We start from the raw sequence: 25,566 nt of genomic DNA on the forward strand, positions 1-25,566 counted from the left end.
GCCGTGATCGTCTAGTGGTTAGGACCCCACGTTGTGGCCGTGGTAACCCAGGTTCGAATCCTGGTCACGGCAATGCTGCAATATGCATTGTCACGGAGAAGACTTTACTTTTATTTAAATTTTTATTAAATTTATATCCCAAAAAAAACATTTAAGTTGACCAAATGAATATGTTGAAATTATTCATATTTTTTATTTAAGTTTATTTTTTCAATTTGTTCCCTTAAAATTTGTTATAATTAAATTTTAATAATAAAATCGTTTTATTGATCAAGATAGTACTTAAATATTTAAATGGTCTAAAAATAAATTTGCTAACAAGAAAATAATATTCCAAAAATAGCTGAAAGTAGATTGAGATTAGAAAATTCTCATGGCATAAGAAATCTGAAAAAAATCTAGATAAATGATAATGTGTAGATAAAAGCAAGAGTTAAAAGTGCACGACTAGAGATACCCAGCAAATAACATACTAATACAACCTTACATACATATTATGTACGATTAAGCTGCTGAGTTTATACGGCGAATGGCTTCTTCTAAGTCCCTTAACTCCCTTTAGTCCCACACTATGAAAATTTTATTCTAGGATAACTTGAGCGTTTATTGCTCGATCGTTATACAATTCTCATGGCATAAAAATGGCATTCAACAGGGTATGTATAGAAATAGCACGGCTATAAGCTTAGTGTAAAGAAGGGTACCCAACAAGTAAGATTTATTTATTCTCGATCTGTAAGTGTATTGCATATATGAATGTAAATCGACTTGTATCGTTTTCGATGAATTAGGATGAATAATAATTACACCTAATTTACTAGCTAGAGCTTTTATTGCTGACCTAGAAGACAGACTTTCAGACTTTATGGCCTCGGATATGCCTGTACTCTCACTTAGCCAATTTGAATGCGTACAGGGTATAATTAGCTGAGCTTCATTAAGGCGGATAATTGCATAAGTTGGACGATTATGTGGTTATATAGCTGTCAAAGTGGACACACCATTGTGATGCGGCACTTGTCTGCAATTTGCCATCTCAAACGGAGATAAGTCCAATTAGCTGTACGATTAAATTGAATTAAATCAATTAGGAGCGCTGCACTATAAAGTGAGCCCGGGGCCGGGTCCTGCGGCACAGTAAGCACTCTGCCATGGGACTAGCGAGGCTAATGCTGCTTCCGCTGCTCCCGCTGCTCGCCGCTTGGCCCCAGCAGCAGCCGTGGGAGCCGCACAACTTCAGCTTTATCCAAAGCATTTTAAAGAGAGCCGCTGGGCAACAGCGTTGGACGAACACGCCCATCTTCCTGAGTCGCCATGTGCAGCAGGTGCGAGTGAATCATTTGATCAATTGGCTGCACAGCAACCTGAGCAGCGCCAGCTACGTGTTCGACGGCACCCAGGAGCAGCCGGATACATATAATCCGCTGCGGAATCACATCAAGAACGATGCATTGAGCCTGCTCTTCTGCCACAGCAGCGAGGAGCTCATCTGGGGTCAGCTGGATGAGCGCCTGCGAAAGCTGCGCCAGACTCGGCTCATCGTGTGCCTGGCGGCACAGCGCGGCGAACCGGCGTTGCGCGACATTTTCGCCAAGCTGTGGAGTCTGCAGTTTATGAACGCCCTGGTGCTGCACCGGCAACGCGTCTACGCCTACACGCCGTATCCGACGCTGCGCTATTACCGGCTGCAGTCTGAGGAGGCGTCGCTCTTTCCACCTCTGCCGCATGATTTGCGCAGCTATGTGGTGTCCACGCCGGCGGAGAATGATTTGCCGCGCGTGTTTCTGATGCGGGATCCGCGCACGGGCGCACAGCTGATACGCGGCTATGGCTATCGCATCCTGGCCGAGTTCCTGCGCCGACACAATGCCCGGCTGCATGTGAGCAATGCTGGCCAGGCCTTGCCCTTGGACAGCAGCGTCAACATGAGCCGCATCACGCGGCTAATTGGCGAACAACAACTGGAGATCTCCATGCATCCCTATGTGGGCATCGATCGCAAGCTGGGCATACTCAGCTACCCGCTGCACATAGCCCAGAATTGCCTCATCGTGCCCGTGCGCAACGAGATACCGCGCTTCATGTATCTGCTGCGTCCATTTCACTGGAGCAGCTGGCTGCTGCTTCTCTTGGCCGTCCTGTACATTACCCTAGCCCTATATTGGCTCAGTCCGGCGGTGAGTGGACGTCGTGGCTCGAGGGCCATGCACAGCCTGCTCGAGGCCATCTGCCAGCTGCTGTTTCTGAGCACGCCGGGCCGCATTCATGCGCCCTCCGTGCGTTACTTTCTGGTGGCACTGCAGCTGTCCGTCTTGGGCTTCTTTGTGACCAACTGGTATGGCAATCAGCTGAGCAGCTTTCTGACGGCCACCCTGGTGGGCGAGCAGGTGAACACCTTTGAGCAGCTAATCGCACAGCAGCAGCGCATCTTGACCAAGCATCACGAGGTGCCCATGCTGTTGCAGCAGGTGCCGCCGCATCTCGTCGAGCAAGTGGCCCGTCTGGTCGTTAGCGCCGAGGCCGGCGAGCAGGTGAGCGCTCTGCTCAGCTTTAATATCAGCTACTCGTATCCCTTCACCGTCGAGCGCTGGGAGTTCTTTGCCCTCCAACAGCAATACGCCATGAAGCCCATCTATCGCTTCTCCTCGGTCTGCCTGGGCGCGCCTGTTATTGGCTATCCCATGCGCAGGGATTCGCATCTGGAGTCACCGCTGAAGCACTTCATAATGCGCATACAGAGCATTGGACTCTTCCAGCATTGGGTCGTCTCCGACTTCAATGATGCCCTGAAGGCGGGCTATGTTCATCTCATCGACAACTCGTACTGCTTTAAGGCCCTCGATCTGGACACCCTCCGCCTCGGCTGGTACGTTCTCCTCTGCGGCTGGCTGCTGGCCGCTGTGGTTTTCGCCTGCGAGCTCCGCGCACCACCTGCCATTGACTTCCAGTTTAATTCAATTGTACGCAATTGACAGAAATACACAAACAGGCGTCGCTCTAGCTCCAAGTCGAAGGATATTAAGATGCCGCCGTGTAGCAAGAGGGTGGCAGGAGGCACGGGGCAGGCGGCAACAGCTGCCGTTGACATAAAAATGCAATAAAAAATGTCACGAAAGCTGGGGGAATCTTGAGTAATAGCACTTACTCTCCTTTTTTTAAGCTGGCGAATTTCAAATGCACTTTAAACGAAATAAATAGCTAAAACTATTATAATTTTTTAATTACTGTTATTAACAACTAGCTCAGTACCAACTAGTTAACACGTGGTAATTTAATTGGTAATAACATTTTTTAATTTCATTTTATTGGTAATCTGTAAGGATTGACTTGCATATTGGGCTTAGATTTGGGACACTGAGCACGAAGTTTCGGGTATGACACCCCGAGAAAAAATAATATCGTAATTAAAATGATTATCGTATTTTATTATGAACCTTATTCTAAGAAAAGCTGCAAATCCAGAGCGGTTCCGGCACGAACTCCCAATCCAAATTGCATCTACCAAACCTATTATTACAATTATTTTTACTTTATTGCGCTTCGTTTCGTAAACCTGGCATTATACATCCATAAACCCAGGTTTTATTTCCAAGCTTAGTCTGTCATATAATAAAACAGTCTAATTATTTTTTTACAATTTCCTTTTCTTCTGCAATTTTGGAAAGTCACAGATATTTTTAAAATTGGCCTCTACCAGTTATAGTTATATATCCAATGGTTGGGGCCTAAGATATGTTTGCTCTCGGATTCAAAAGTTTAAACTTTGGCATCAAGCCCTTTTTGAAGCATATATGTCTCGGTTCAGCCTTTGGTTTCGGAGATTTTTAAGCAATTCGTTTTGGCCTAAGATTCAGTTAATAGTAACAATAATATTAGAATTCTCAGTAAGAACCGGTTCGGTCTTAAGAATCCGATTCTGAAGAATCGTAAAACATGCCTACACAAGCCAGCGCATATGCTTCTAGTTTTTCTTTTTTCAAAAGGGAGAGAAAAATCGCTCAAAATCAATTCAATGTGACCAGCGCTGCGTGCAGTACAAATGGAATACGGAGGTAGAAATAGCGACAACAATACGTTTCCTTTTGTTGTTGTTGTTGTTCTTGTTGCTGTTGTTAATGTTGTTGTTGCTGTTGCTGTTGCTGTTGCTGTTGTCAAGGAGCTGCTTATTGGATTTGCGCTGTGAGAAGCTGTTGACAATCTTCGGCCGTTGGGGGGCGCTGCTGTCAGAAGTGTTGGAGTTTTGCTTTGCAATCGAAGGCAGCAACTCGTCAACAATTGTAATTGCATGGCCCGCACAACAGTCCAACAATCCCACCTAATTTAAAGCCATGCGCATTTCTTTTTAATGAAATTCCATATTTTATGCAAATAAATGGCCCCCCCTCCCACAGACAAACTCGTGTGACAATCATATTATGTAAGACAATACAAAATAATGGCCATTTCCATGCCGTTTCATTGAATATAAGATAAGAAATACAAATAATAACCACAGAAGAGTGCTCAGCCGCTTTCCCTCTGTCCCTCTCTCACCTTCTCTTGCCCTCTGTCACCGTTTGTGTGTGTGTGTGTGTTCATTCCCTATACATGTATGCGTGCATTTATATTCGTCTGGTGGTAAATATGCATATTGAATGGATATAAAGGATTTGCGTTTGTTTCGTGTATCATCTGTCTGTTTGGGCACAGGCGCCCTCCAGCCCCCCCCCCCCTTGCAGTTGACAAACCAACGCACCGGAAACACTATATACCGTTGTTCGCTTTTCATTGTTACATATTTTTGTTTAACACATTGGCAGCAACAGAGCCAGCGGAGAGCCTGTCACTGCATGTTTTATGAACCATTCGGCTGCTAGTTATGCTCTTGGCGCTTCATAAAATACGCAATATATGAGACCCACAAACATTTGTTGTGATTTTCTGTAAAGCTTGTGTTTACTTAAAGAGCTGAATTTAAAATGAAATATGAACAATTTTGAAGCAAGCATCAATTTTAAACGCTTAGCCAAGTCAAGAACCCGCGCTGCCAGCGCGTAGGCAACGTTGAGCAACGCTCAAACTAGCCGCGTTAGCCAACACTATGGAAATCAAGCAACAACAGCACTGAAGTAGCGCTGCCTGGCTATAAAATATCCTACAGCACTGTTAGGCGCTCGTATGAATAAACCTTCTGTTAAAATGACTTTTTAATTATTATGTTAAGTAAATAGTTTAGTATAAAATGTGCCTAAATTATATTAAATGTTTTATAGTAGCTGTATATGCCCTTTCATAGCAGGGTATGTATTGACAACGGAAATGTTACTATAAATTAATTAAGCGCTTACAAGAAACACACAAGACAGAGACTAAGTCAGTAAACTTGAACTGCACTTTAACAGCTTACAAATTTTATTAGTTACAATTTATGACTTGAATTTAGCTAGAAATTATTTTATATGCAGTATTAAATTAGGCAATGGCAACGTTTGTGTCTTTTACATAGTTGTTTATGTACGTGCCTCGAGGTGTACATTTGTGCAAACGACAAAATAAATTAAAAACAATTAAAGACTACACAATTAACAGATGTTAGCACGTACAAGACATTCACAATGAGATGACATTTTGTTATATTCAAGCAGCTATTTCGACTTCTTGGACTCCAGTGGCGCCTCTTTAGCCGGCAGCCGTTCCACAGCCTGTTTGTACAGTTGATTTAGTCCAAATGTGGCGCGCACATTGTCGCTGGAGAAGAAGAACTTTTGCAGCTTGCCCTTGGCATCGCCGCAGGGCCGACGATCCACCTCCTTGCCCTGCTGGAACAGTATAACCGTGGGCAGCTGGCGCGAGAAGCTGCTATCCGAAATGCGAAACTTTTGCCCAACATCCGGGAAGCGTCCAATATCGATTTTGCCAAATTTCAACAGCTCCGTATTGTATTCCGCCGACAGCTCAGCGAAGATGGGCGCAAAATTCACACAGGTCGGATTCCAAACGGTGTAGAAACAAATCAGCCAGCTGATGCGCTTGTCGCGCGCCAATTCCTCCTCGAAGACCTGTGCATTGCGGAAGTAGGTGATGTGCTCTGGGCCACGATACGAGGGCTCCGGCAGCAGCATGCCGACCAGCACGCATATCAGCAGAAAGCCCAATCCATAACGAAAATCTGCGTACGCCCAGAGTATCATATTGGCCACTTTTGTGTAGAGAAACGACGAGGTCAGATAGTTGATCATGGTGACGCTGCCCGTTTTGCGAGATCGTATCATGACCACAATGAGCAGAAAGAACAATATCTCTACCTCGCGGCTGTCCATATCGCAGACGTCCTCCTGGTCGGCCTGCTGGAAGAGGCGCGTGCAAATCACCTTTGTCTTCTTTGCCAGCAGATACGATATGGCTAGCAGTATATTAACCCAATAGTAGGGCTTGGCGAGCACGCGCAGCTCCTTTTTCCACGACATGCTGTTGCAGTGCGGCCTCCGAAAGTGTGTTTTTGTATCTGGGTCACCTTTTTAATTAACAACTTCCCGTGTTTTTCGTTTGTTGTTAGCTAATTTTGGCGACGAACAATCGATAGACAACACCAGCTCGATAACCTCCGCCAGCACTGTAAACCCTTAACAGAATTGCTGCGAACTTAACAGATAAGTATGCGGGCCAGTGTTGAAAGTGCGCGCAAAGAGCAGCACACGTTAAATATTTAAATTTAAAAATAGATCAAATTTGCGCAAAGTACGTCTGAACTTGACATCTAAATACAAAACACAGGTTAATATTTTTTTTTGTTTGTTTTTGTTTGATTTGTTTATATACATGTGTTGTCAAAGGCCATTAATCTGATAGGCTCAGTACTCATTTGACTTTGCTAGCCTTGCCCAATATAAAGTCCACATAATCTATTTATGCGTATGTATATGTTTATATTGTTTATATATGGAAAAAACACGCTGGTTTATAATCAGCAAAACGAATCATACTACGTGACTTCGGACGCTCGTGGCTAGACAAATCATTCAGTGTCAGTATTTTGGGCACCTCTTTTGCTCTTTTATTTTTATTATTGTTTAATTTTAGGTAAGAAAATACAAAATAATTGCAAACGTGTGTTTTGACTGTAGCTGATTGCACGCCGGGCGAAATGCATAAATACTGAGCTCAATATATAGTAAACAAATCAAGCGTCACAGATGTCTATGATTTACGACATTTTATATAATTATCATTATAATGCTCTCAATAAATTGCAAATATAGCATTTACACAGACTTGCCATTGCCGTAGAGCCTGGCAACAGCCGATCCATCATTGAACAATGAAATCAATTTCAAATAGATTATGATGTATTAAAAATCGGGTTACAGCTTTACAGCATTAAGCAGCTCAATCAGAAATCAATCGTCGATAAGGTTGTAACATAATAGCTCTTAAGTGTGTCGTTTTAATAAGGAATTAATTAAAGAACTGCTAATCGCAAAATAAAGCAAAAATCTTGTGAATCAGTGCGATCACAAGATTTTTATAATTTAGTATAGTTTGACGCATCCCAAGCTGCGCGAAATGGCAATCGATCAATCAATCTGTATATTCGTAAATACAACATATACACGTTACAGGCTAGTCGTAAACAACTTTTCAATAAACGAAACAATAAACATTAGTGAGGTCAGTAATTGCATCAGCAGGTATATATGTTCATATACGCAACTTATATAAATATACAAAAAATAACGAAAAAATAGCTATAAATACGGGTATATCTGACTGTGTAATACTTGTTCAATTGATAAGAGATATTTAAGCCTAGTGAACGCAGGCAACCTATTTTTGGTTTGTTCTATAAAAAAGCTCTGTAGTAGTCCGCAACCCAATTTTGCCCATTCTAGCTCTTAAACTGTGGAAGATGTGGATTATCAAGTTTTTAGGGGCCTGGCGTGGGTGTGGACAAATCGTTGTGGGGTATTTGTGTAGCTACTCTAGCTTTAAGACGGGCTGATATAGATGTATGCTATTTTCCCGCCAAAATGTAACACCTAGACTACACGAATGCATATTCCAAATTTCATGACCAAGATGCACCATGCACAAAACCAATATACTTTTCTTTGACTTTGCGAACGAGTATAAAAAAAAGAGCCACTCTCTAGAATAGACTGTAAGATCGGTATAGCTGGAAGGCACAGCAAACCGGTAAAAACCGGCTTAGTTGTTGACTCGACATGAACCGCAAAGATAGTGCTGCCATATAGATGCGTTCATGGCCAACCAGAACTGGGCTAAGAGTCCCATTAATATACTTTGCCCAAGCACCTGACAATTTGATATGTATATTGTTTCAATTGGTTTATCTGCCAGATTTTGTGCGATAATTGTTTGTTAGGCCAAACACAATTTTAATGACTGACAACAAATTTTTCGACGAATTGCGCAGTTTTCAAACAAAATAGATTAGAGAAGTTTTTAATCAGTTTTAGAACAATGTCAAATTCTATCAGCTGCTAAGCATACGACCCGAACGGGTGCGGGGGCCACACACAGATCAAATGGGTTCAAATCCATCTAGTACTTGCACATACATACATATATTGAAAAACTACATCCAGCAAAAAGAAAAATCCAGCACGTTCACGCTGCATACACACACACACACGCACACTGAGACACACACACACACACACACACACGTAGTCAAAAACAAAATGGCGCCCAAGCTGATCTCTGTCTCTCTCTTATCGGTGTTGATAAGTTTCATTGTGTGCGTTGTCTCTATAAATTTCCAACAAAGCCCCGCCACAGACTCAGTTCAGTTCTGAACCTGTTTCGTGTTGTGTCTATATACAACGTGTGTGCTCCCAAAAACCTCTGCAAAAGATCGTGGAAACCATAAAAAGCCGGGCATTTTTAAATGCCGTACAACAAGAATTGTGCAATCGTGACTTTATAAATAATTATTGGCAAATTTGCATAAATTTTGTGAACTTCTCAATTGCGATTTGAAAGCATTTTCCAACTGCTTTAAGAAAACAAAAAGAAACTCTTTAACCACCAAATTTGAATGGTGCTGCGCGTTAAAAACTCGAAAATTGCTCAATACGTGAATAACGTCTATTATAGACTGTACGATCTAAGCAACCTGCAGCTGGCACAGCTTTTCTTCTTCTTAAATAATCTGAATTTCAACAGTAAGTGTACGAGAAAAAAACGAAATTCATTTGCTGAAAAATTTGTAAATTGTAAATTTGTTTTATTTTTTCCTTTCTGTTTTACCGCAGTTGTGGACATGGCCTTGCCACAGGGAGCCTTTGCCGCCTGCAAGATACGTGAGCAGTTCCAGGAGCGCGATTTGATCATCTCGCGTTTGCGAGCCGCCAATATTGCTGATAAGGCTGATAACAATGCGCGTAAGTGCGAACAGCTGCAATCAGACTCAATTCAACCGACTTACATGTGTTTTTCTCTTCTTGTGCTTCCTTCTTCTAGAACGTGAATATTTGCCGGTCAAGTATAATGACAAGCTAATGAATTCGATTTGGGGTCTGTACAATCGTTACTCGCCCCACAATGTCAAGAAGAACGAGTACGCTCCGCCAAAGTTCTAAATAAATCTGGCGGTGCAGCAGCTGTAAGTAATAAGCCACGCGGAAGCTCCCCTATTGTATTTTATCCTATTATTTTATTTATTTGTAGCCTTTTTAGAGCTGTTGCGCCCCTTGCTGCCACTATCCCATTACCTATGTACTTGGGGCATTGGCCTTTGTGCTTGCTGCACACTCATGATCTATATAGAGATATACACATATATATATATATATACCCTCCACATATATACTCAACTATATACAAATTTTAAAACACAAAAATTTAAAATAACAAATTTAATCATTCGCATCTATGTAAAATTCAATAAATACTCGTGATATGTTATATATATATATATATAAACATATATGAAGCATCAAATATGTAAGCGCTTTCTTTGGGACTGGGCAGATATATATAGACCATGGCTAATTGAACCAGCTGCCAGGCATCCATAGCTTCAGCTTCAATTTAAATAGCAGGACTCGTAGGTCGGCACCATGTACTTGATATTGATGAAGGCATCCTCGCCGCCATGCAGCTCCAGCACCTGCAGCGTCTCATCAATCAAATCGCCCAGATTCAAATTGTTCTTTTGCGCATAGTCAATTTCATCGCCGCAGTTTACTGAAAGTAATTGTGAATATTATAAAATTAATAGCTTTTAGATAGAATAAATCTTACAAATATTAATCGAATTTCTACCTACGCTGATCTTCAATCTGTACTCCGATTGTACAAAGTTTCTTTACTAGTATAAAATACCATTTAACCCTGGCTGTACATTTTTCTCAATTAGAAGTCTACTATTTTTGTCTTGAGCTATACTTAAAGAGTTTGCTCCGACTGACTGGTGTCTGAGCGTCGGACTAACAAGCGAACAGTCGCTGGTTCAATTCCAGCAGCAAAACAGAGAAAAAAAGGGATTCTAGAAGATCGAATTCATAGATGCCTAATGGATTTTTGTAACTGGCAGATTTTGGCGCAGTTTTCTTGCTTCCAGCTCTATATCGAAACTTACAGTTTTTCACTTTGAACGCATTGAACATGGGCAACAGTTGCCTGTAGAAGGGCACCAGTGCGGGTCCCACCATATCCGAGGCCATGACCAGCTGTTGTATAATTTTCAATGTCGTGCACATCACCTCCACATTTCTGGTGCTCAATGCGTCTGCAAAGGAAAAAAGCACACAGAAAATAAAAGTTGCAAGTGCAAATTTAAGCAAAGACATTTGCGTGCCACAACAAATTCCATTTTGCGGGTTTTTCTATGTTCATTTCTTTTTTTTTTTTTGTATTCGCCCCCATCACGGGCAGGTACTCACTCTTTAAGGGTAGAATTAATTGCGGTACCACGGGATGGATTTTGTCGCCGCCGGCGAGCAGCAAGTCGCTAACGCCCTGGCGTGCATAGGTCTTATAGGGATGTTTTGGCTCCGCCAGGCCATCAAAGAACAGCGGCAAATAGAGGCTGTAGTCCAGCTTGTCAATGTCCACCTACCAACGAAAATGATTGGAGCAATAGAATTATTGACAATTGTGGGCGGGATTTTTATTTTGTTTTTTTTTTTTAGTTGGGTTTGACACTTGTTTCGCCCATTTTTACAGGTGCAAATTTTGCACGCGATGCTTGTTAAGTTTTTCCTGATTTCTATTAAGATGCTTTTGGTTTATTTTGCTAACCAATTGGAAAAGTTAGCAAAATGACACAAAAATGTGTCATCTATATCTGTATATACATATATGGCTAGGAAATTCCCGTACTACTGAAAATAATGTTTAGCCAAATAATTGAATTTTTATTTTTAGTTTTTACATTTCTTTTTTTTTCATTTTTCATTTTCCCAATCTTCCATAGAGCTAAGTATATTTTCAAAGACGCAGTAAAAAGTAGTAAAAACTTTGAAAGCTATAATATATTAAGCCGTATAAAATCAGACCTATCATCATTCTGTTTATATATAGAATATTTCCCTATTATAATTACTTTCCGTAGCAGAAACCTTTCCCACTTCACGCTCCTTCTGCAACTTTCAGTCTGACCTTCAGCCTGATTTCGCATATGACGCAAAATGATATAGTGTCACTCACGTATGGTTCAAATGTAAATGAGCTGTCAGAACTGTCTCATGGCTATATAAACAAACGCACCTACTTGGGCATCATACCATCTATATAAAAAATATCACTCCCAAGGCACATGACATTGAATGGAGCCTAGGCCCGGTTACGCCCCAATGTTCCCATAATTTGTTTTTTCTTTTTTGCTGACTGACTGCCTGCCTGACACCTGGACGTCACGGCTTTACGGAATGCCTGAAATGAGACGGATTCAGTCCGTTTGCTTGCTGCTGTTTTTCCGGAAATAGACAATGGCATATTATATATACAATGCCAGTGAGAGTTCTTGTTCTTTTTTGTGCCACACTTCAAATAATTGGACACGCAGCTGGTGCTGTTGGCTGAAGAAATTTGGGCCAACACTTATTGGCAATTAGTTGGCATTGAAGCTTGTCAGGTAATTTACGGTTCAAAGTTCAGCTAAGCTCGGTACTTAGCACCAGAAATCATACAGCAACTAATAGGGCTTCAATTAGGTTAATAGTTGGAAATTATTGGAAAATTCTCGATTTTAGATCGATTTGATTGTCTAGCTTTAAAGACAGAACTTAATACTGGCTTATACAATTTTCGCTTATAATTCCCAAGGAGTTTAGGCGAATTTCGTTGCGTTGCCAGAACGCTCAAAGCTTTACTCACCGTCCAGCCAATCTTATCGCCACCGCATAGATATTCCATTTTAATGGGCAAGTCTCCGCGATCGAAATACATGCGAAACAAAGTGCCACGCCCCGGATTCTTAACCGCCGTGCAGGCGTGAAGACTGGCGCCCAAATTGCTTGACGAAATCGACTTCTGTTGTTTCTTCAAACCTTAAATCAAAACAATGGTAAACAACAATTACTTTGCTAAAGTTAAAGTAATTTAAGGATCCACTAGGAAATACGCACATTTGGGATTCGGCGCTCTGCCGCGCGCGCTTGCCGTTACGGGTGGCTCGTGAATGGGGCCGTTAATGACGACCGTGTTTTTTTGCTGCGATTGTATGGAAAATGGCGGCACATAACGGGGTCGCGAACCCTGTATACCGCTAAATGGCCGTAATTGCGGTGGATTTGCGGATTTGGAACGTTGTTTCAGCGATATGGAGTTTGTATGCAAATCGTGCGACGGCCGTGCTCCAAAGGCGGTGGTTATCCGTGCCTGAGACATATTGCGTGGGTGCCGCTGCCAACAGCTGTCGAACTGGAGTCACCTGGCGTAAACAACAGACTGCCGACCAAGATGCAGGAATTTTCTAGCCCGCAAATTCGGCGGGCCCACTTCGTGTGTTGGTATCGCTGGCGTTACTATGGCACGCGTTGCTAGGGCAGCCAAAAGCGCACTGACTGATAAGGCACATTGTTTACGAATTGCATTCAAAGGTATTTATGCATACTGCTGTCGTTACCATTGCCAGTCAACAGCCTCATTTCACGAAATTCAAATGGTGCACCGCGCCAAATAGCGATGCATCGACTTTGTTTACATCTTGCAGTGGGACAGTCTGGCAACACCGAGCAGCGCAAAAAAATAATACATTTTTTGCTGCCCCACATGTTGCTCGAGTATACCTAAATTGTTACTCGATATGTTCAATAGTAAACTGCATCTACTTTTTTACAAGGAAAGTTAAACATTTATGATGTGATTTCGAGCACCAAATATTTTTTTTAAATGAGAGCCGTACACTTGTTATAATTTCCTAAACGCGCCAATGTGTGACCAAAACTAACAAAAATCGATAACCATAATGTATTGACAACGCGTTGAAAAATACTATTTATCTAACATGTATTACAGTCATATACCAAACAGAACTGACTATTCATTAAAGCTGGAATTTATATAATTAAGCAAGCTTACTTAATGTATAAAAAGGACTAAAAGTATTTTGAAAATATATTTAAATACTGGATGCGTATTTTTAGACCATCTGTGACTGGTCACTTTAAAATACCTGTGACTAGCAATTTTACTGCACCAGCTCTACTGGCGACCGAATAAAGAACAAATGTGCGTGAAAAAATGTCCCTTTAAATTGGCTATTATTGTAGGGCAGGTATTGTTTTAATTAAAAGCCAATATACCGAAAATACGTAGCATTTGTGAATGATCAACTGGTACGCATATGAAAACACAGCGACCCAAACAAGAAGAAGAACAACAACAGAACAGCCAGCAACATGTCTTCCAATACAAATGGCAATGGGGAGTTAAAGAAATTATCCGAGGAATCGCTGCTGCAACCGCCGGAGAAGGTCTTTGACATCATGTACAAACTGGGCGAGGGTAGCTACGGTTCCGTTTACAAGGCACTGCACAAGGAGAGCAGCTCCATAGTGGCCATCAAACTGGTGCCGGTTGAGTCCGATCTGCACGAGATTATCAAGGAGATTTCGATTATGCAACAATGTGATTCCCCGTATGTGGTGCGCTATTATGGCTCCTATTTTAAGCAATATGATCTGTGGATCTGCATGGAATACTGCGGTGCCGGCAGCGTTTCGGACATTATGCGTTTGCGCAAGAAGACGCTAACCGAGGATGAAATCGCCACCATACTATCGGATACGCTCAAGGGCCTGGTCTATTTGCATCTGCGCCGCAAGATTCATCGCGATATCAAGGCGGCCAATATCTTGCTCAACACCGAGGGCTATGCTAAGCTAGCGGACTTTGGTGTGGCCGGTCAGCTGACGGATACGATGGCCAAAAGGAACACCGTGATTGGCACACCCTTCTGGATGGCACCGGAGGTCATTGAGGAGATTGGCTACGATTGTGTCGCGGACATTTGGTCGCTGGGCATCACAGCGCTGGAAATGGCCGAGGGCAAGCCACCATATGGTGATATACATCCCATGCGTGCCATATTCATGATACCCCAAAAACCGCCGCCCTCATTTCGCGAACCCGATCGCTGGAGCACCGAGTTTATAGATTTCGTCAGCAAGTGCCTGGTCAAGGATCCGGATGAGCGTGCCACGGCCACGGAGCTGCTGGAGCATGAGTTCATACGCAATGCCAAGCATCGCAGCATACTGAAGAACATGCTGGAGGAGACGTGCGCCATAAGAGAACAGCAGCGCGCCAATCGTGCGGCCGGCGTTGCCATGAGCCAGGCCAAGAGTCTGGCCACCCAGGAATCGGGTCTGATGCTTCAGGAGGAGGAGACCGAATTTAATTCGGGCACTGTGAAGACTTTTATAGACGATCCCGGCACCCTGGTGCCTGAGAAGTTCAATGAATACCAACAGAACTCTGCCTCGGATGCGACTATGATAGCACATCCGGAAGAAATGGATGAGGGCACGCTGGGTCCAGGCGGCATCCGCGCTGGCATGGCCAAAGCAGCTGCCAAGGCGGCAGCAACAGCAGCAGGCGGTGCTGGTGGTTCATCCGGTGCAGATGTGGCAACTGTGGATAGCGGCACTATGGTGGAGCTGGAGTCCAATTTGGGTAAGTAGAGGACATGGGCTACTACGAGCTCTCAAACTGAAAGATGAAATGAAATAATACGCAAGTCGCGAGTGCCTAAAATATTAGGTACCTTGCTCCATCGATATTTATCGATTTTGGGGAAACGATATTTATTGATTCTTAGATGAATTATCGATCATTTAAAATATGCTTAAAAAACTATTTATCGATAATTTGAAATCTACTTTTGTGAGCCTAAAAGCTAAGCACCTTCAGCTCTTATTGCAGTGTCGACCTTTACCAAAGGTTAAAGCCATCAAAAGAAAGGTTGATAGTTCAGCTTACGGTTACCACATTCATTAGCCCAGACCTTTTTACAAACCTTAGTTGACATAGATTATTGAATGAATTATGGGGCCCAAGCTACTTATGCTATGTCTCCTTCAAATTGGAATTCCGAGTTCGAGGCGGTTCGATTCCAAACTGGTTTCTAGCCGTGTACTTTGCACCATTTCCTTTGGTACAAGCTATAAAAAGCACACAGACAAAACATCATATAGCCTATTGAACAGCTTTTTCTTGTCCGCAGGCACAATGGTCATCAACTCGGATTCGGATGACTCGACCACGGCCAAGCGGAATGATGATCAGAAGCCGCGTTATCGCTATCGACCACAGTTCCTCGATCACTTTGAGCGCAAGAATGCGGGCGATGGACGCGGCGATGAGAAGGCAACAAGCACGCCCACGGAATACTCGCCGGCGGCTGCGGAACAGCAGCTGCAGCAGCAGCAGCAACAACAACAACAGCAGCAGCAGCAGCAACAACAGGAGCAACCGCATTTGGCCAGCGGTGCGCATGATGCCAACAATTGGGAGCACAACATGGAAATGCAATTTCAGCAAATCTCCGCCATCAATCAGTATGGACTGCAGCAGCATCAGCAGCAGCAACAGCAACAACAGCAGCAACAACAACAATTGCTCATGGCCTATCCGCTGATGAACGAGCAGTTGATTGCGCTCAACAATCAGCAGAATTTACTGCGCAGCAATGCAGCGCAGCAGCAGCAGCAGCAGGGGGGAGCTGCAGCAGCGGCAGCTGCAGCACAGCCGCCGCCCGCATATCAGCATCAACATTTACACACACAATCCCATGCTTATGTGGAGGGTGAATTTGAGTTTTTGAAGTTTCTTACCTTTGACGATCTGAATCAAAGGCTCAGCAATATTGATCACGAAATGGAACTGGAAATTGAGCAGCTCAATAAGAAATACAATGCCAAACGGCAGCCAATTGTGGATGCAATGAATGCGAAGCGCAAACGCCAACAGAATATCAACAATAATCTGATTAAGATATAAGAAAATAAAGTTAAACAAAAAAGAAAACGCAAACTCAACCGAGCAGCAGCTGATATTGTAAGTGAAACGAGAACGTAAAAGCTTTATTGTAAAATGCACTGAAAATGCGGCAAAGCAGATAAATATATATTTATATATAGGAACTACTGATTATAAAGGAAGCAATCACGAAAAAAACATATTCTAAAATGCACGTATATCGTTTCGTATTCGCATAGTGGCATATAATTTAAATATTTCTTCAGTTCTGCTATCTCAACTGCCCAAAAAAAAATCAACCCCCTCTCAAAAGCCTGCTCCTGTAAACTTAAGACTTAATTGGTGCGTTCTACCTTTTGTTAACTAAACTATATAATATAATTTAAACACCTTATTAACAAATTTTGTTTATCTTTTAATTTAAACAAACACTATTTTAGTGCATCACAAAGAAAAAGCAACTTTCAAGCAATAAAAATAAAAAGCAAATACAGTTTTTATAACGCATTGGAATGCATATTTTTCGAAGATATATATTGACACATACACAACATACACACACTCACACACTCACAATACATATATAAACGTATATATATAGTAATTCTAGCGTTTATATAAATAATTTACACAATAAATATATATATATATATATAAAGAATTATATGCAAAGAATTATTTGATTATCAACTGTGCTAAGCAAAAATGTAGTTCTTTGAAATTCAATTGTCCACAAAAAAATATATATAACTGATAAATTTAGCATGTATATAGAATTTTCCTGTTCCAGTTTTTTGTTTCGATCAATAAAGTGATGACAAAGTTTAAGAACTTTTGTGCCTGGCTATTCGGCTATATCCATTTGCTGTGCCGCCTGCTGTAAATCGTGCAGCTGTGCCCGCAAATCTTCGGGCAAACTATGTTCGTTCAGCGCGCTGGGATCCTCACCATCGACAACAATCTCCTCGGGATTAGGCGCACGAGGCAGAAACTCATCGTTCTCATAGAGCTGACTAAATATATGCTTTGCATCGGCTATGGCTGTATAATAGTCCACCTCGTAGGCGGGCGCGGCGGTGCAATAAACGGGCGTGGCAGCACTTGCATCTGCATTCCTGGGCGCCGCGATGGTAAAGTAGGCGCTGTAGAGGATCTGGGGAGCATTTGTCTCAAGCAACTGAGCCGTAAAGTCGGCCAAATCGGCAGCAGGATCTTCGCTAAAGGCGGGCGTCGTTAAATGGAGTATGTCTAGAAAATAATTTGGGGATCATAAGAATTAAAAAGTTAAGAGTACAGATGTGCTTTACATACACAAACCATCCGGACAGGCGCCCGAGTAGTGCGACAATTGTATTAGGCACGCCTCCCGTTGCCCATCGTTAGCCAACAGTCGCAACAAATTGACACCACCGCCGCCCTTATTTAGCTCCTTATTGCCCAACGGGCTGGCGGCAATGAACAAGCCTCTGGAGATATGCGGCTGCAGCTGGCCATAGTGTGGGGCCAATGTGGCAGGCAGTTGACCAGGCGCACAGACAATATGCTTGGCGCGCAACGTTTTGCCCGCGCTGCTCAACAGCAGCTCCTTGGCGTCCGGCGTCCAACTGATGTCGTCGACGCTGCGCTTCAGACAATAAATGCCGCCATAGACGGCGCACAGGCGACAAAAGCATTGCGGCAATTCACCGCAGCCGTACATGGGAAACAGAAATGGGGTATTGCCATAGTGGCACAGGCTGGCCAAAAAGCGTTGGGTGCGCTGTATGCCCGTTTCAAAGCTGCTGCTGGCATCACACATGGCTATAGCCTGCATTACGCATGTGGCTATCTTGTCCGTAACCTGTTGCGCCTTCAGATACTCCAGAAACGTGCGCCCGCGAAAGTCGAGCGCGTCCTCATTGCACTTATCCTCGCCATAATAATTGCAGGCCGTCAGAAACTTCATGAGCAGACGCTTCTCCACCATGGTCAGCGTTTTGGTGTTGAAGACATCGCTGCGGGAGCAGGGTACCGAGACGAGTTCGTTGTTGTACAGCATGCACACATGATCCAGGGCACGGAACTCCGCATAGCGGCAAATATTGGACTTAATTAGCAACTTCACCAGCGCGCCGGCAGAGTAGGCGACACGAGGACTCAGATCCAGACTGAAGCGACGCGACTTCTCCAGCAATGTTTCGCGCGACCAACGGGGTGCCCTCTCCCCCGCTGGCTCATGCCAGGTGTAGCTGCCGTTACGCAGGCTGCAGCTGGGCTGGTCCAACAGCTTGTTAAATGCCTCCAGACTAAATGAGCTCCAAACGTCGCCATAGTAATCATTGGAATCGATGTGCAATACCGTTTTGCCAATCCGACTGGCGGCAGCGGCAATGCAGGATTCAGTGAAACCTAACAAAGATTCATGAGTCATCAGATAGGTGAAAAAGAAAACGAAAACAAATAACGCCCAGTACCTGTGCCTATGACTATCAGATCGAATTCCTCAGGCAGATCATCCGACATGGTAAGTGCTTCAAAGTTTATTTATTTTTCCGTTGATGTATTTTTATTTAATTAAATTTATTTAAATTAGAGAGAACTTTTTACTTAATGTTATTCCAGCTGTTATCTACTTTATGATTAGTATGCTGCACACAAAATTGAGTATATTTGGTATTTAGTAAAACTACCTGTGCACTGCTTGCCAGAGCGGTAGAATTGTTTGAAAACTACTTGTTGCTGCCATAGCCAAATGTCAAAAAGTGTAAGCAAAAAAGTTGTTTCTATTATTTATATGCTTTTATCTTATAACCAATTGTCTGTACTTAATTTATTAAATTAATTAAATTAAAGAGAGTACAATACAGCTGTTAGCTTTATTTAGCACGAACAAAAGCAGAAATTTTTTTTTTACTTCTTTTTTATTTCAGCTACGGCCACACTGTTTGCTAGAGCGAGTAGTATCGCTTTGAAAAACTACTTGTTGCTGCCATAGCAACGGCTAAAAAGCGTAAACAAAAGGAGAAAAAACTTTCGGGTCCAGCAAAATGCAGCACAAGTGCAAAAAGATTATAAAAAACATGAATTTCTAGTAGTTCGATGCCGAAAATGTCGTTTGAGAAGATATTGTACAAATACGATGAGCCGCACGGCATTGGCGACGTGTACTTCATTTGGCAGAAGAGCGCGGGAGCTTTGCTGGCCACAACGGGCACTGACGGCTCCGTGGCGTTGTACAACCGCCAGGGCCAACTTGTGCAGCGCATCATATTGGCCGGGTAATGTACGAGGTACTGCCTTTATGCCCATTTAAATAACCAATGCATATTTCAGTTTGTGTTCTGGTTTTGCCTGGGATTGCGAGGGTGACCTATTGGGCATCATCACCAGCACATCGCCGAATATAACGCTCTGGGATTATGCAACACAGCAGAAACTGACGGTAGAATCGGGACTGCGTGATCCGCTCACCTGCATACTGTGGTCCAAGCAGCAACAACTGCTCGCTGTGGGCACAGGTCGTGGCAATCTGGCCATCTACAATCATCGCAGCGGCAAGCGTACCCCGGTGCTGGGCAAGCACAACAAGCGGATTACATGCGGTGCCTGGTCGGCACAAAATCTGCTTGCTCTGGGCTCCGATGACAAGAGTTTCTCGCTGAGCAGCGAGGATGGCGACACGGTGCGCATTGTCCAGCTGCGTGATGCGCCCACGGACATGTATTTTGCGGAAATGGCCAATGATGAGCGCATCGCGGGTGACAATGCCCTAAGCATGATTATTGGCAAGCGTACGCTATTTTTGTACTATCTGCCGGAGCCGGAGAATCCCACAGAGCTGGGCTTTCAGAGCCGGTATGGTTCGCTGTTGCAGCACAAATGGTTCGGCGATGGTTATATACTGTTGGGCTTTTCCAATGGTCATGTGGTTGCCATTTCCACGCATCCCAAAGACGTCGGCCAAGAGCTGTGGCAGGTGAGGAATCACAAGGACACGCTAACCGGCTTGGCCTACTGCCCATCGCTGGACATTGTCGCCTCCTGCGGCGATGACACGTTAGTACTCCCCTGCAGCTATGCCCCGAGCTTCTAATGACTCCTCTCTCCAACAAACAGCATCAAAATCCACTCGATAACCAATCTGCAGGAAACGGAACGCATCATCACAGTGCCGGATCGCGCGAGTGTGCAAATGATTGACTGGTCGCCGGACGGACAACTGCTGGCGGTCACCACCAGCGGCGGCACCGTTTACACTTATGTGACCAAGCTGCCGCACATGTTTGCCGTCTCCGCGCCACGCCTCGTCATGTTGAGCAGCCTGGCCGAGGTTTCGATTTATGTTTATGCGCCCGACAAATCCAAATCATTGCCATTTCGCCTGCCACTGGAAACGGAGCCGACGTTCCTAGCCATTGGTCCCTATAATTTTGCTGCTGGCCTGGACAAGCATGTCTGGTTCTATGATCTGGGCAAGAGCCTGGGCGATGAGCCGCGTCCGCTCAGTGAGCGCGATTTGCCGCATGACATTGCAGCCATGAAACTGAATGCGGATTACTGCGCCGCGCTGTGCCCGCCCCAGCTAATACTCCAGGCCATAGCCGCGGACAATCCCAACTGCAGGGACAAGCTGCAGGCGTGCTTTCCCAGCGCGCTGCCAACCATGCCCAGCGATGCGGTCATCACGTGCTTTGCCCTTAGCCAGGAGCTGCTCATCTTTGCCACGGATGTGCGTAAGTTGGAAACATTGTTTGGCTGTGGTACTTATTTTTATTTATCTTGCAGATTGGCCACCTGGTCTTCTACTCGCTGGAAAAGTGGGACACCTGCACCATCTATCGCCACAGCAATGGCATACGTCAGCTTTTCACAGACGTCGAGGGCACCAAAACAATTTTCATAGATGAACATGGACAGGGCTTTGTCTATCTGCCCGCCTTGGATCAGGAGGCGCTGTTGATTGCGGATCTGCCCAAGCAATGCGTGGGCTGTCTGTGGGACTTAACGCAGTCGAACATCTTTATAAGCTATGATTCGCGTATGGCTTATACTCATGTCTTTGCGCGCCACTCGGTGCGTGGCAGACACACACAGAAGCTGGGCGAGACGAAGCTAAATCCGGGTCAGGTGCCGCTGTTGGTGTGCGCTGGCGAAATGGCTTTGCACATCGATGGTGGCCAGTATGCGACCCAATCTCTAAGCACACATGTCATCAATCCCAGCAATAGTCAGTCGGATAATCTGCTGCTGCTGCTGCGGCTCAAGAAATACGATGAGGCCTACAAGCTGTGCGAGCAGATGCAATTGGACAGTGCCTGGCGACAGTTTGGCGAGCATGCAACAGCAGATCTGGAGCCGGAAATAGGTGTGCAACAGATACTAAAATACTGCTCCTTCCTCTATCTGCGAGCTTGAATAAGATTCAAGTCGAGCAATGTAAACTAAAGCACTCTAATTTTTTTGATATATCGTTCTCCTACACAGCTCTGCGCGCCTATCGCCAACTGGGTGATGCTGCGCTGGTCAAGGCGCTGGACGAGCTGCGCTACATTGAGGATCTGCACATGCTGAGCGGCTGCTGTTGCATGCTGCTGGCTCAATACGATCAGGCCAAGGAGTATTTGCTGAAGGGCGTTTACACACGCGCTGCACTGGATCTTAGCCGTGATCTGCTGCAGTGGGATCAGGCGCTGCTGTTGGCGCACAAATATGAGCCACTCGAGGTGCCCTTCATAGCACGCGAATACGCACAGCAGCTGGAGTTCACGTAAGTGCGGCCAATTAGATTCGAGATTTAATTAACAATTAATTTTTCTTCGTCTAGTGGCAACTATGCGGATGCTTTGTATCACTATGAGAAGGGCTACAAGGAGGACTTGATAAACAATGAGGATACGGAACCGCCAACGCTGCTACACAGCACGCCCGAATACGAGGAGCATGTGCGTCTGTGTAAAATGGGGATTGCGCGCACCTCCATACGCGCAGGCGATTTCCGACGTGGTGTAAGAGCTGTTGTGCCTTCGTTAACCCCATTCCCAACTTTAACTTTTCTTACTATTTCCAGATTCAATACGCTGTGGAGCTGCAGGACAAGCAGTTGCTCTTCGACTGCGCCGAGCTGCTGGCCACTGTGGGTCATATTACAGAGGCGGCGGGTCTGTACGAACGCGGCGGCTATTATGATGAGGCCTGCGGGCATTATATAGCTCTTAAGATGTGGCACAAGGCCAACAACATTTTGGGCCATGTCAAGAGTAGCAAATTGCATGCGGCTTATGCCAAGGCGAAGGAATCGGATGGTCATTTCGAGGAGGCCATACGCAGCTATCGCATAGCCGGCGATTTAGATGCCTGTGTCAGAATCTATCTGGATCATCTGTGCGATCCACATGCCGCCTCCGAAATTGTGCTGGAGTCACGCTCCATGGATTCGGCCAAACTGCTGGCCAAGTTCTATCAGAAAATTAATGACATTGAGCAGGCGTTGCAGTTTCTTGTCATCTGCGGCTGTGTGGAGGAGGCTTTCGCTTTGGCCCAACGTCACAATAAGCTGCGTCGTCATGGCGAGCTCCTGGAACGCTATGAGAATGCCAAATCGGCAGACTATCTGGCGCTGGCGCATTACTTTGAGAGCGAGAAGTATACGCTGCTGGCGGGCAAATATTACTTTCTGGCCAGGGAGTTTACCAAGGCGTTGCGCTTTCTGCTAAAAGCCTCCGCTTTCAGCAATGAGGAGTCGCAGGCGCTTTCGCTTGCCATTGACTGTGTGGCCACCTCCAACAATGAGCAGCTGGCCACGCAGCTAATTGAGTTTCTGCTCGGCGAATCGGATGGCGTACCCAAGGATCCGCGCTATTTATTCCGCTTGTACATGGCGCGCAAGCATTACAAGGATGCGGCCAAGACGGCTGTCATTATAGCCAATCAGGAGCAACTGGCCGGCAACTATAAGTCTGCACGAGATTTGCTTTACTCCATGTACCAGGAGCTGCGACGCAATAATCTGTCGGTCACTGCCGAAATGCGCCACAACCTGATACTGCTGCATCGCTATACGCTGGTGCGCATCCATGTCAAGCTGGGCAATCATCTGCTAGCCGCCAAACTGCTGGTACAGGTGGCCGCCTGCATATCACAGTTTCCGGAGCGTGAGTATTCAGTAGCCTACAACCATACATAGTTGCTAATTCTTCAATTCCCGCTCAGACATTGTGCCCATACTCACATCTACAGTGATTGAGTGTCATCGCGCAGGCCTCAAGAAGTCCGCCTTTATGTATGCCTCCACGCTGATGCGTCCGGACTATCGCAATCAGCTGGACACTCGTTACATCAAGAAGATCGAATCGATAGTGCGCAAAGCGCCCAAGGGCGTAAAGCAGCTGCGCGATGAAATCGACGACGAGACTATGGAATGTCCTATATGCGATGCTAATTTAGCCAACATGGAGGTCACCTGCTACAGCTGCAAGACCACGCTGCCCATCTGCATAGCAACGGGTCAGCACGTAATCAAGCAACAAATGACATCGTGTCCGCAATGCGATTTTCTTTGCTTTCGCGCCGAAATGGAGAAGTGGGTGCACACTTTATATTTTTGTTATATAAAAATATAATTCATACACTATGATTACAGCATACTCTCGGAGAATGGCGACTGTCCTATGTGTGGGGAGCGCGTGGCGCCTGAGCAGCTGCTCGATGTGGAGGATATACGCCCCTATATCTTGGCCGCCTCCTAGACTCAATACTTAAGTACTACTAATAGACTGCACTGAACAACACCAAATAGTATTTATAAGTTATTTAAAGCATTGTATACATGATGCCAAGCACCAATTACACAGATACAGAAAACATAAGCGATTATTATTGCAGTTCGTAAGTTTACAATGTTTTGCTAAAGCGACTTGGCTAAGAGATCGGAGGATCACAGTTTCTTTCCAAATATCCACAAGAGTAACCTTTACACAAGCTTCAGTTCTGGGTTTACTGGAAGAGATGAGTACAGGTTAACATACTATACCAAAAATCCAATAGTACTTACTCTTTTCTAGCACAGATCTTATTGAAAACTCCATCGTAGAGAAACCTTCCTTATAGTCACAGCTACTCCCAAGGACATAAACTTAAAGCCCTCGAAATGCTCTTCTAAAATTTCATTTATTTCTAGAAAAAGCATATGAATTTAACAAAAACAATAACAATTTGCATATTGGTAATAAAGTATTACTTTTTCAACTGCACGGCGAATTTGGTGGCTTGGATATCACACTCGGGCAGACTTGATTTGAGGCTGCGCGCCACTTCTTCCATATCCTTGACGTAGATCATGTCAAAGATGATCAACTGCTTCAGATTGCTCAGCTCACTGATGATGGCCAAGCCCGAGTCGCTGATGTTGTAACAGCCGGACACCTGCAGACGTGTCAGCGACTTGGTAATATGAGACAGCCCGTTCAGACCCTCATTCTCCAGGTGCTTACAATTGTGAAAGATGACAGTGTCTATGTGGTCGCAGCCTTTCAAATGTTCGAGCCCAATTTTCATGACCGAGGAATTTGTGGCATCTACAACTTTAATGCGAAACGCAGTGTTCTCCGACGGTAGCTGATTGTAGTCTTTCCATAGTTTGGTGGGACTTTCTGTAAAGCGTACGCCACCACCGTTTTTTACCACCCACTCGGCGCAGAGACGATTAGGACCCACCTTTGCCAAACGATCTGCGTCCACCTGATTGAAGGCCACAGCCACATAGCCCCATATACTGCGCGTTGGTGTTGCAAATGTTACGGACTCTGCATGATGAGGTTTGGCGGCGATGTGCAAATAATTTTGCTGAACGCCAGCGCCTTGCAATATTAAACGTTTCGATAATGATTTAATAACTGTGTGTAACAACGACATTGCTAAAAACCAAAACAGCTGTTCTGATTCAGCACACAGCTATGTGCGTTATACAGCACTATTGTTGCAACGAACGAGTGGGTGAAAAATTAATGTTGGTCTTAATTTAAAACGCCTTTAACGGTTGTTTTTCCCATCGAAACTTTATCCATTTTTGAATTTAGTTGAAAAACAACTTTTTTACAAATAAATTTTATTAACATTTTATAAATGACATATTTTTGAATTTACCAGCACTGCTACGGCAGC

At 44.4% G+C, this 25,566-nt stretch overlaps 8 protein-coding genes and 1 non-coding gene across 10 annotated transcripts; 5 read left to right on the plus strand and 4 right to left on the minus strand.

Annotated features, from left to right (window-relative positions):
* TRNAH-GUG (transfer RNA histidin (anticodon GUG)) lies at nucleotides 1–72 on the plus strand. The gene has a single exon. It is a non-coding gene; the product is annotated as a tRNA-His (tRNA).
* Nucleotides 73–1,151: 1,079 nt separating this feature from the next.
* Ir51b (Ionotropic receptor 51b) lies at nucleotides 1,152–2,990 on the plus strand. Its single transcript, XM_064680624.1, has one exon. It carries the CDS (start codon nucleotides 1,152–1,154, stop codon nucleotides 2,970–2,972), a length of 1,821 nt encoding a protein of 606 aa, XP_064536694.1. The 3' UTR covers nucleotides 2,973–2,990.
* Nucleotides 2,991–5,357: 2,367 nt separating this feature from the next.
* Nucleotides 5,358–6,739, minus strand: LOC135427048 (thioredoxin-related transmembrane protein 2 homolog). The gene has a single exon (XM_064680471.1). It carries the CDS (start codon nucleotides 6,444–6,446, stop codon nucleotides 5,625–5,627), a length of 822 nt encoding a protein of 273 aa, XP_064536541.1. The 5' UTR covers nucleotides 6,447–6,739; the 3' UTR covers nucleotides 5,358–5,624.
* A 2,046-nt stretch (nucleotides 6,740–8,785) lies between these two features.
* On the plus strand, nucleotides 8,786–9,942 carry LOC135427054 (uncharacterized). The gene is made up of 4 exons (XM_064680478.1): nucleotides 8,786–9,164; nucleotides 9,255–9,383; nucleotides 9,463–9,604; nucleotides 9,670–9,942. Exons 1-3 carry the CDS (start codon nucleotides 9,038–9,040, stop codon nucleotides 9,579–9,581), a joined length of 375 nt encoding a protein of 124 aa, XP_064536548.1. The 5' UTR covers nucleotides 8,786–9,037; the 3' UTR covers nucleotides 9,582–9,604; nucleotides 9,670–9,942.
* LOC135427053 (parkin coregulated gene protein) lies at nucleotides 9,729–13,028 on the minus strand. Of its 2 annotated transcripts, XM_064680476.1 has the most exons (5): nucleotides 12,573–13,028; nucleotides 12,322–12,494; nucleotides 10,887–11,058; nucleotides 10,583–10,732; nucleotides 9,729–10,188 (listed from the first exon to the last, which is right to left on the minus strand). In XM_064680476.1, exons 1-5 carry the CDS (start codon nucleotides 12,832–12,834, stop codon nucleotides 10,028–10,030), a joined length of 918 nt encoding a protein of 305 aa, XP_064536546.1. In that variant the 5' UTR covers nucleotides 12,835–13,028; the 3' UTR covers nucleotides 9,729–10,027. The 2 variants fall into 2 exon arrangements, with proteins under 2 accessions (XP_064536546.1, XP_064536547.1); XM_064680477.1 differs by lacking the exons at nucleotides 12,322–12,494; nucleotides 12,573–13,028 and adding an exon at nucleotides 11,549–11,716.
* Nucleotides 13,029–13,620: 592 nt separating this feature from the next.
* On the plus strand, nucleotides 13,621–16,830 carry hpo (serine/threonine-protein kinase hippo). Its single transcript, XM_064680473.1, has 2 exons — nucleotides 13,621–15,123; nucleotides 15,674–16,830. The coding sequence occupies exons 1-2, from the start codon at nucleotides 13,848–13,850 to the stop codon at nucleotides 16,447–16,449; spliced, it is 2,052 nt and encodes a 683-aa protein (XP_064536543.1). The 5' UTR covers nucleotides 13,621–13,847; the 3' UTR covers nucleotides 16,450–16,830.
* Nucleotides 16,831–17,101: 271 nt separating this feature from the next.
* Nucleotides 17,102–19,041, minus strand: Rep (Rab escort protein). The gene is made up of 3 exons (XM_064680474.1): nucleotides 18,882–19,041; nucleotides 17,740–18,816; nucleotides 17,102–17,676 (listed from the first exon to the last, which is right to left on the minus strand). Exons 1-3 carry the CDS (start codon nucleotides 18,928–18,930, stop codon nucleotides 17,273–17,275), a joined length of 1,530 nt encoding a protein of 509 aa, XP_064536544.1. The 5' UTR covers nucleotides 18,931–19,041; the 3' UTR covers nucleotides 17,102–17,272.
* A 296-nt stretch (nucleotides 19,042–19,337) lies between these two features.
* Oseg6 (intraflagellar transport protein Oseg6) lies at nucleotides 19,338–24,170 on the plus strand. Its single transcript, XM_064680472.1, has 9 exons — nucleotides 19,338–19,685; nucleotides 19,741–20,463; nucleotides 20,524–21,136; nucleotides 21,193–21,772; nucleotides 21,892–22,174; nucleotides 22,232–22,412; nucleotides 22,475–23,558; nucleotides 23,617–23,986; nucleotides 24,047–24,170. The coding sequence occupies exons 1-9, from the start codon at nucleotides 19,507–19,509 to the stop codon at nucleotides 24,150–24,152; spliced, it is 4,119 nt and encodes a 1,372-aa protein (XP_064536542.1). The 5' UTR covers nucleotides 19,338–19,506; the 3' UTR covers nucleotides 24,153–24,170.
* Nucleotides 24,171–24,180: 10 nt separating this feature from the next.
* LOC135427056 (ATP synthase subunit s, mitochondrial) lies at nucleotides 24,181–25,538 on the minus strand. Its single transcript, XM_064680480.1, has 3 exons — nucleotides 24,644–25,538; nucleotides 24,458–24,579; nucleotides 24,181–24,402 (listed from the first exon to the last, which is right to left on the minus strand). The coding sequence occupies exons 1-2, from the start codon at nucleotides 25,315–25,317 to the stop codon at nucleotides 24,570–24,572; spliced, it is 684 nt and encodes a 227-aa protein (XP_064536550.1). The 5' UTR covers nucleotides 25,318–25,538; the 3' UTR covers nucleotides 24,181–24,402; nucleotides 24,458–24,569.
* Between the last annotated feature and the right edge of the window lie 28 nt (nucleotides 25,539–25,566).

The sequence above is a fragment of the Drosophila montana genome, unplaced genomic scaffold (genome assembly GCF_035044405.1).
Source record: "Drosophila montana isolate Dmon_TW-CO22-7 unplaced genomic scaffold, ASM3504440v1 contig_2127_1, whole genome shotgun sequence".
NCBI lineage: Eukaryota > Metazoa > Arthropoda > Insecta > Diptera > Drosophilidae > Drosophila > Drosophila montana.

Excerpts from the sequence above, each read along its gene's own strand:
- Rep (XM_064680474.1), bottom strand. The coding sequence starts at position 18,930 with ATGTCGGATGATCTGCCTGAGGAATTCGATCTGATAGTCATAGGCACA. Across the intron at positions 18,817-18,881 it reads TCTGATAGTCATAGGCACAG|GTTTCACTGAATCCTGCATT; the intron begins GTACTGGGCGTT and ends AATCTTTGTTAG. Across the intron at positions 17,677-17,739 it reads CGCCTGTCCGGATGGTTTGT|ACATACTCCATTTAACGACG; the intron begins GTATGTAAAGCA and ends ATTATTTTCTAG.
- LOC135427056 (XM_064680480.1), bottom strand. The coding sequence starts at position 25,317 with ATGTCGTTGTTACACACAGTTATTAAATCATTATCGAAACGTTTAATA.
- LOC135427054 (XM_064680478.1), top strand. The coding sequence starts at position 9,038 with ATGGTGCTGCGCGTTAAAAACTCGAAAATTGCTCAATACGTGAATAAC. Across the intron at positions 9,165-9,254 it reads AAATAATCTGAATTTCAACA|TTGTGGACATGGCCTTGCCA; the intron begins GTAAGTGTACGA and ends GTTTTACCGCAG. Across the intron at positions 9,384-9,462 it reads TAAGGCTGATAACAATGCGC|AACGTGAATATTTGCCGGTC; the intron begins GTAAGTGCGAAC and ends TCCTTCTTCTAG.
- LOC135427053 (XM_064680476.1), bottom strand. The coding sequence starts at position 12,834 with ATGTCTCAGGCACGGATAACCACCGCCTTTGGAGCACGGCCGTCGCAC. Across the intron at positions 12,495-12,572 it reads CAGAGCGCCGAATCCCAAAT|GTTTGAAGAAACAACAGAAG; the intron begins GTGCGTATTTCC and ends TTTTGATTTAAG. Across the intron at positions 10,189-10,582 it reads TGCGTTCAAAGTGAAAAACT|TAAACTGCGGCGATGAAATT; the intron begins GTAAGTTTCGAT and ends AATTACTTTCAG.
- LOC135427048 (XM_064680471.1), bottom strand. The coding sequence starts at position 6,446 with ATGTCGTGGAAAAAGGAGCTGCGCGTGCTCGCCAAGCCCTACTATTGG.
- Ir51b (XM_064680624.1), top strand. The coding sequence starts at position 1,152 with ATGGGACTAGCGAGGCTAATGCTGCTTCCGCTGCTCCCGCTGCTCGCC.
- Oseg6 (XM_064680472.1), top strand. The coding sequence starts at position 19,507 with ATGCCGAAAATGTCGTTTGAGAAGATATTGTACAAATACGATGAGCCG. Across the intron at positions 23,559-23,616 it reads CATATCACAGTTTCCGGAGC|ACATTGTGCCCATACTCACA; the intron begins GTGAGTATTCAG and ends ATTCCCGCTCAG. Across the intron at positions 23,987-24,046 it reads TTTCGCGCCGAAATGGAGAA|CATACTCTCGGAGAATGGCG; the intron begins GTGGGTGCACAC and ends CTATGATTACAG.
- hpo (XM_064680473.1), top strand. The coding sequence starts at position 13,848 with ATGTCTTCCAATACAAATGGCAATGGGGAGTTAAAGAAATTATCCGAG. Across the intron at positions 15,124-15,673 it reads GGAGCTGGAGTCCAATTTGG|GCACAATGGTCATCAACTCG; the intron begins GTAAGTAGAGGA and ends TCTTGTCCGCAG.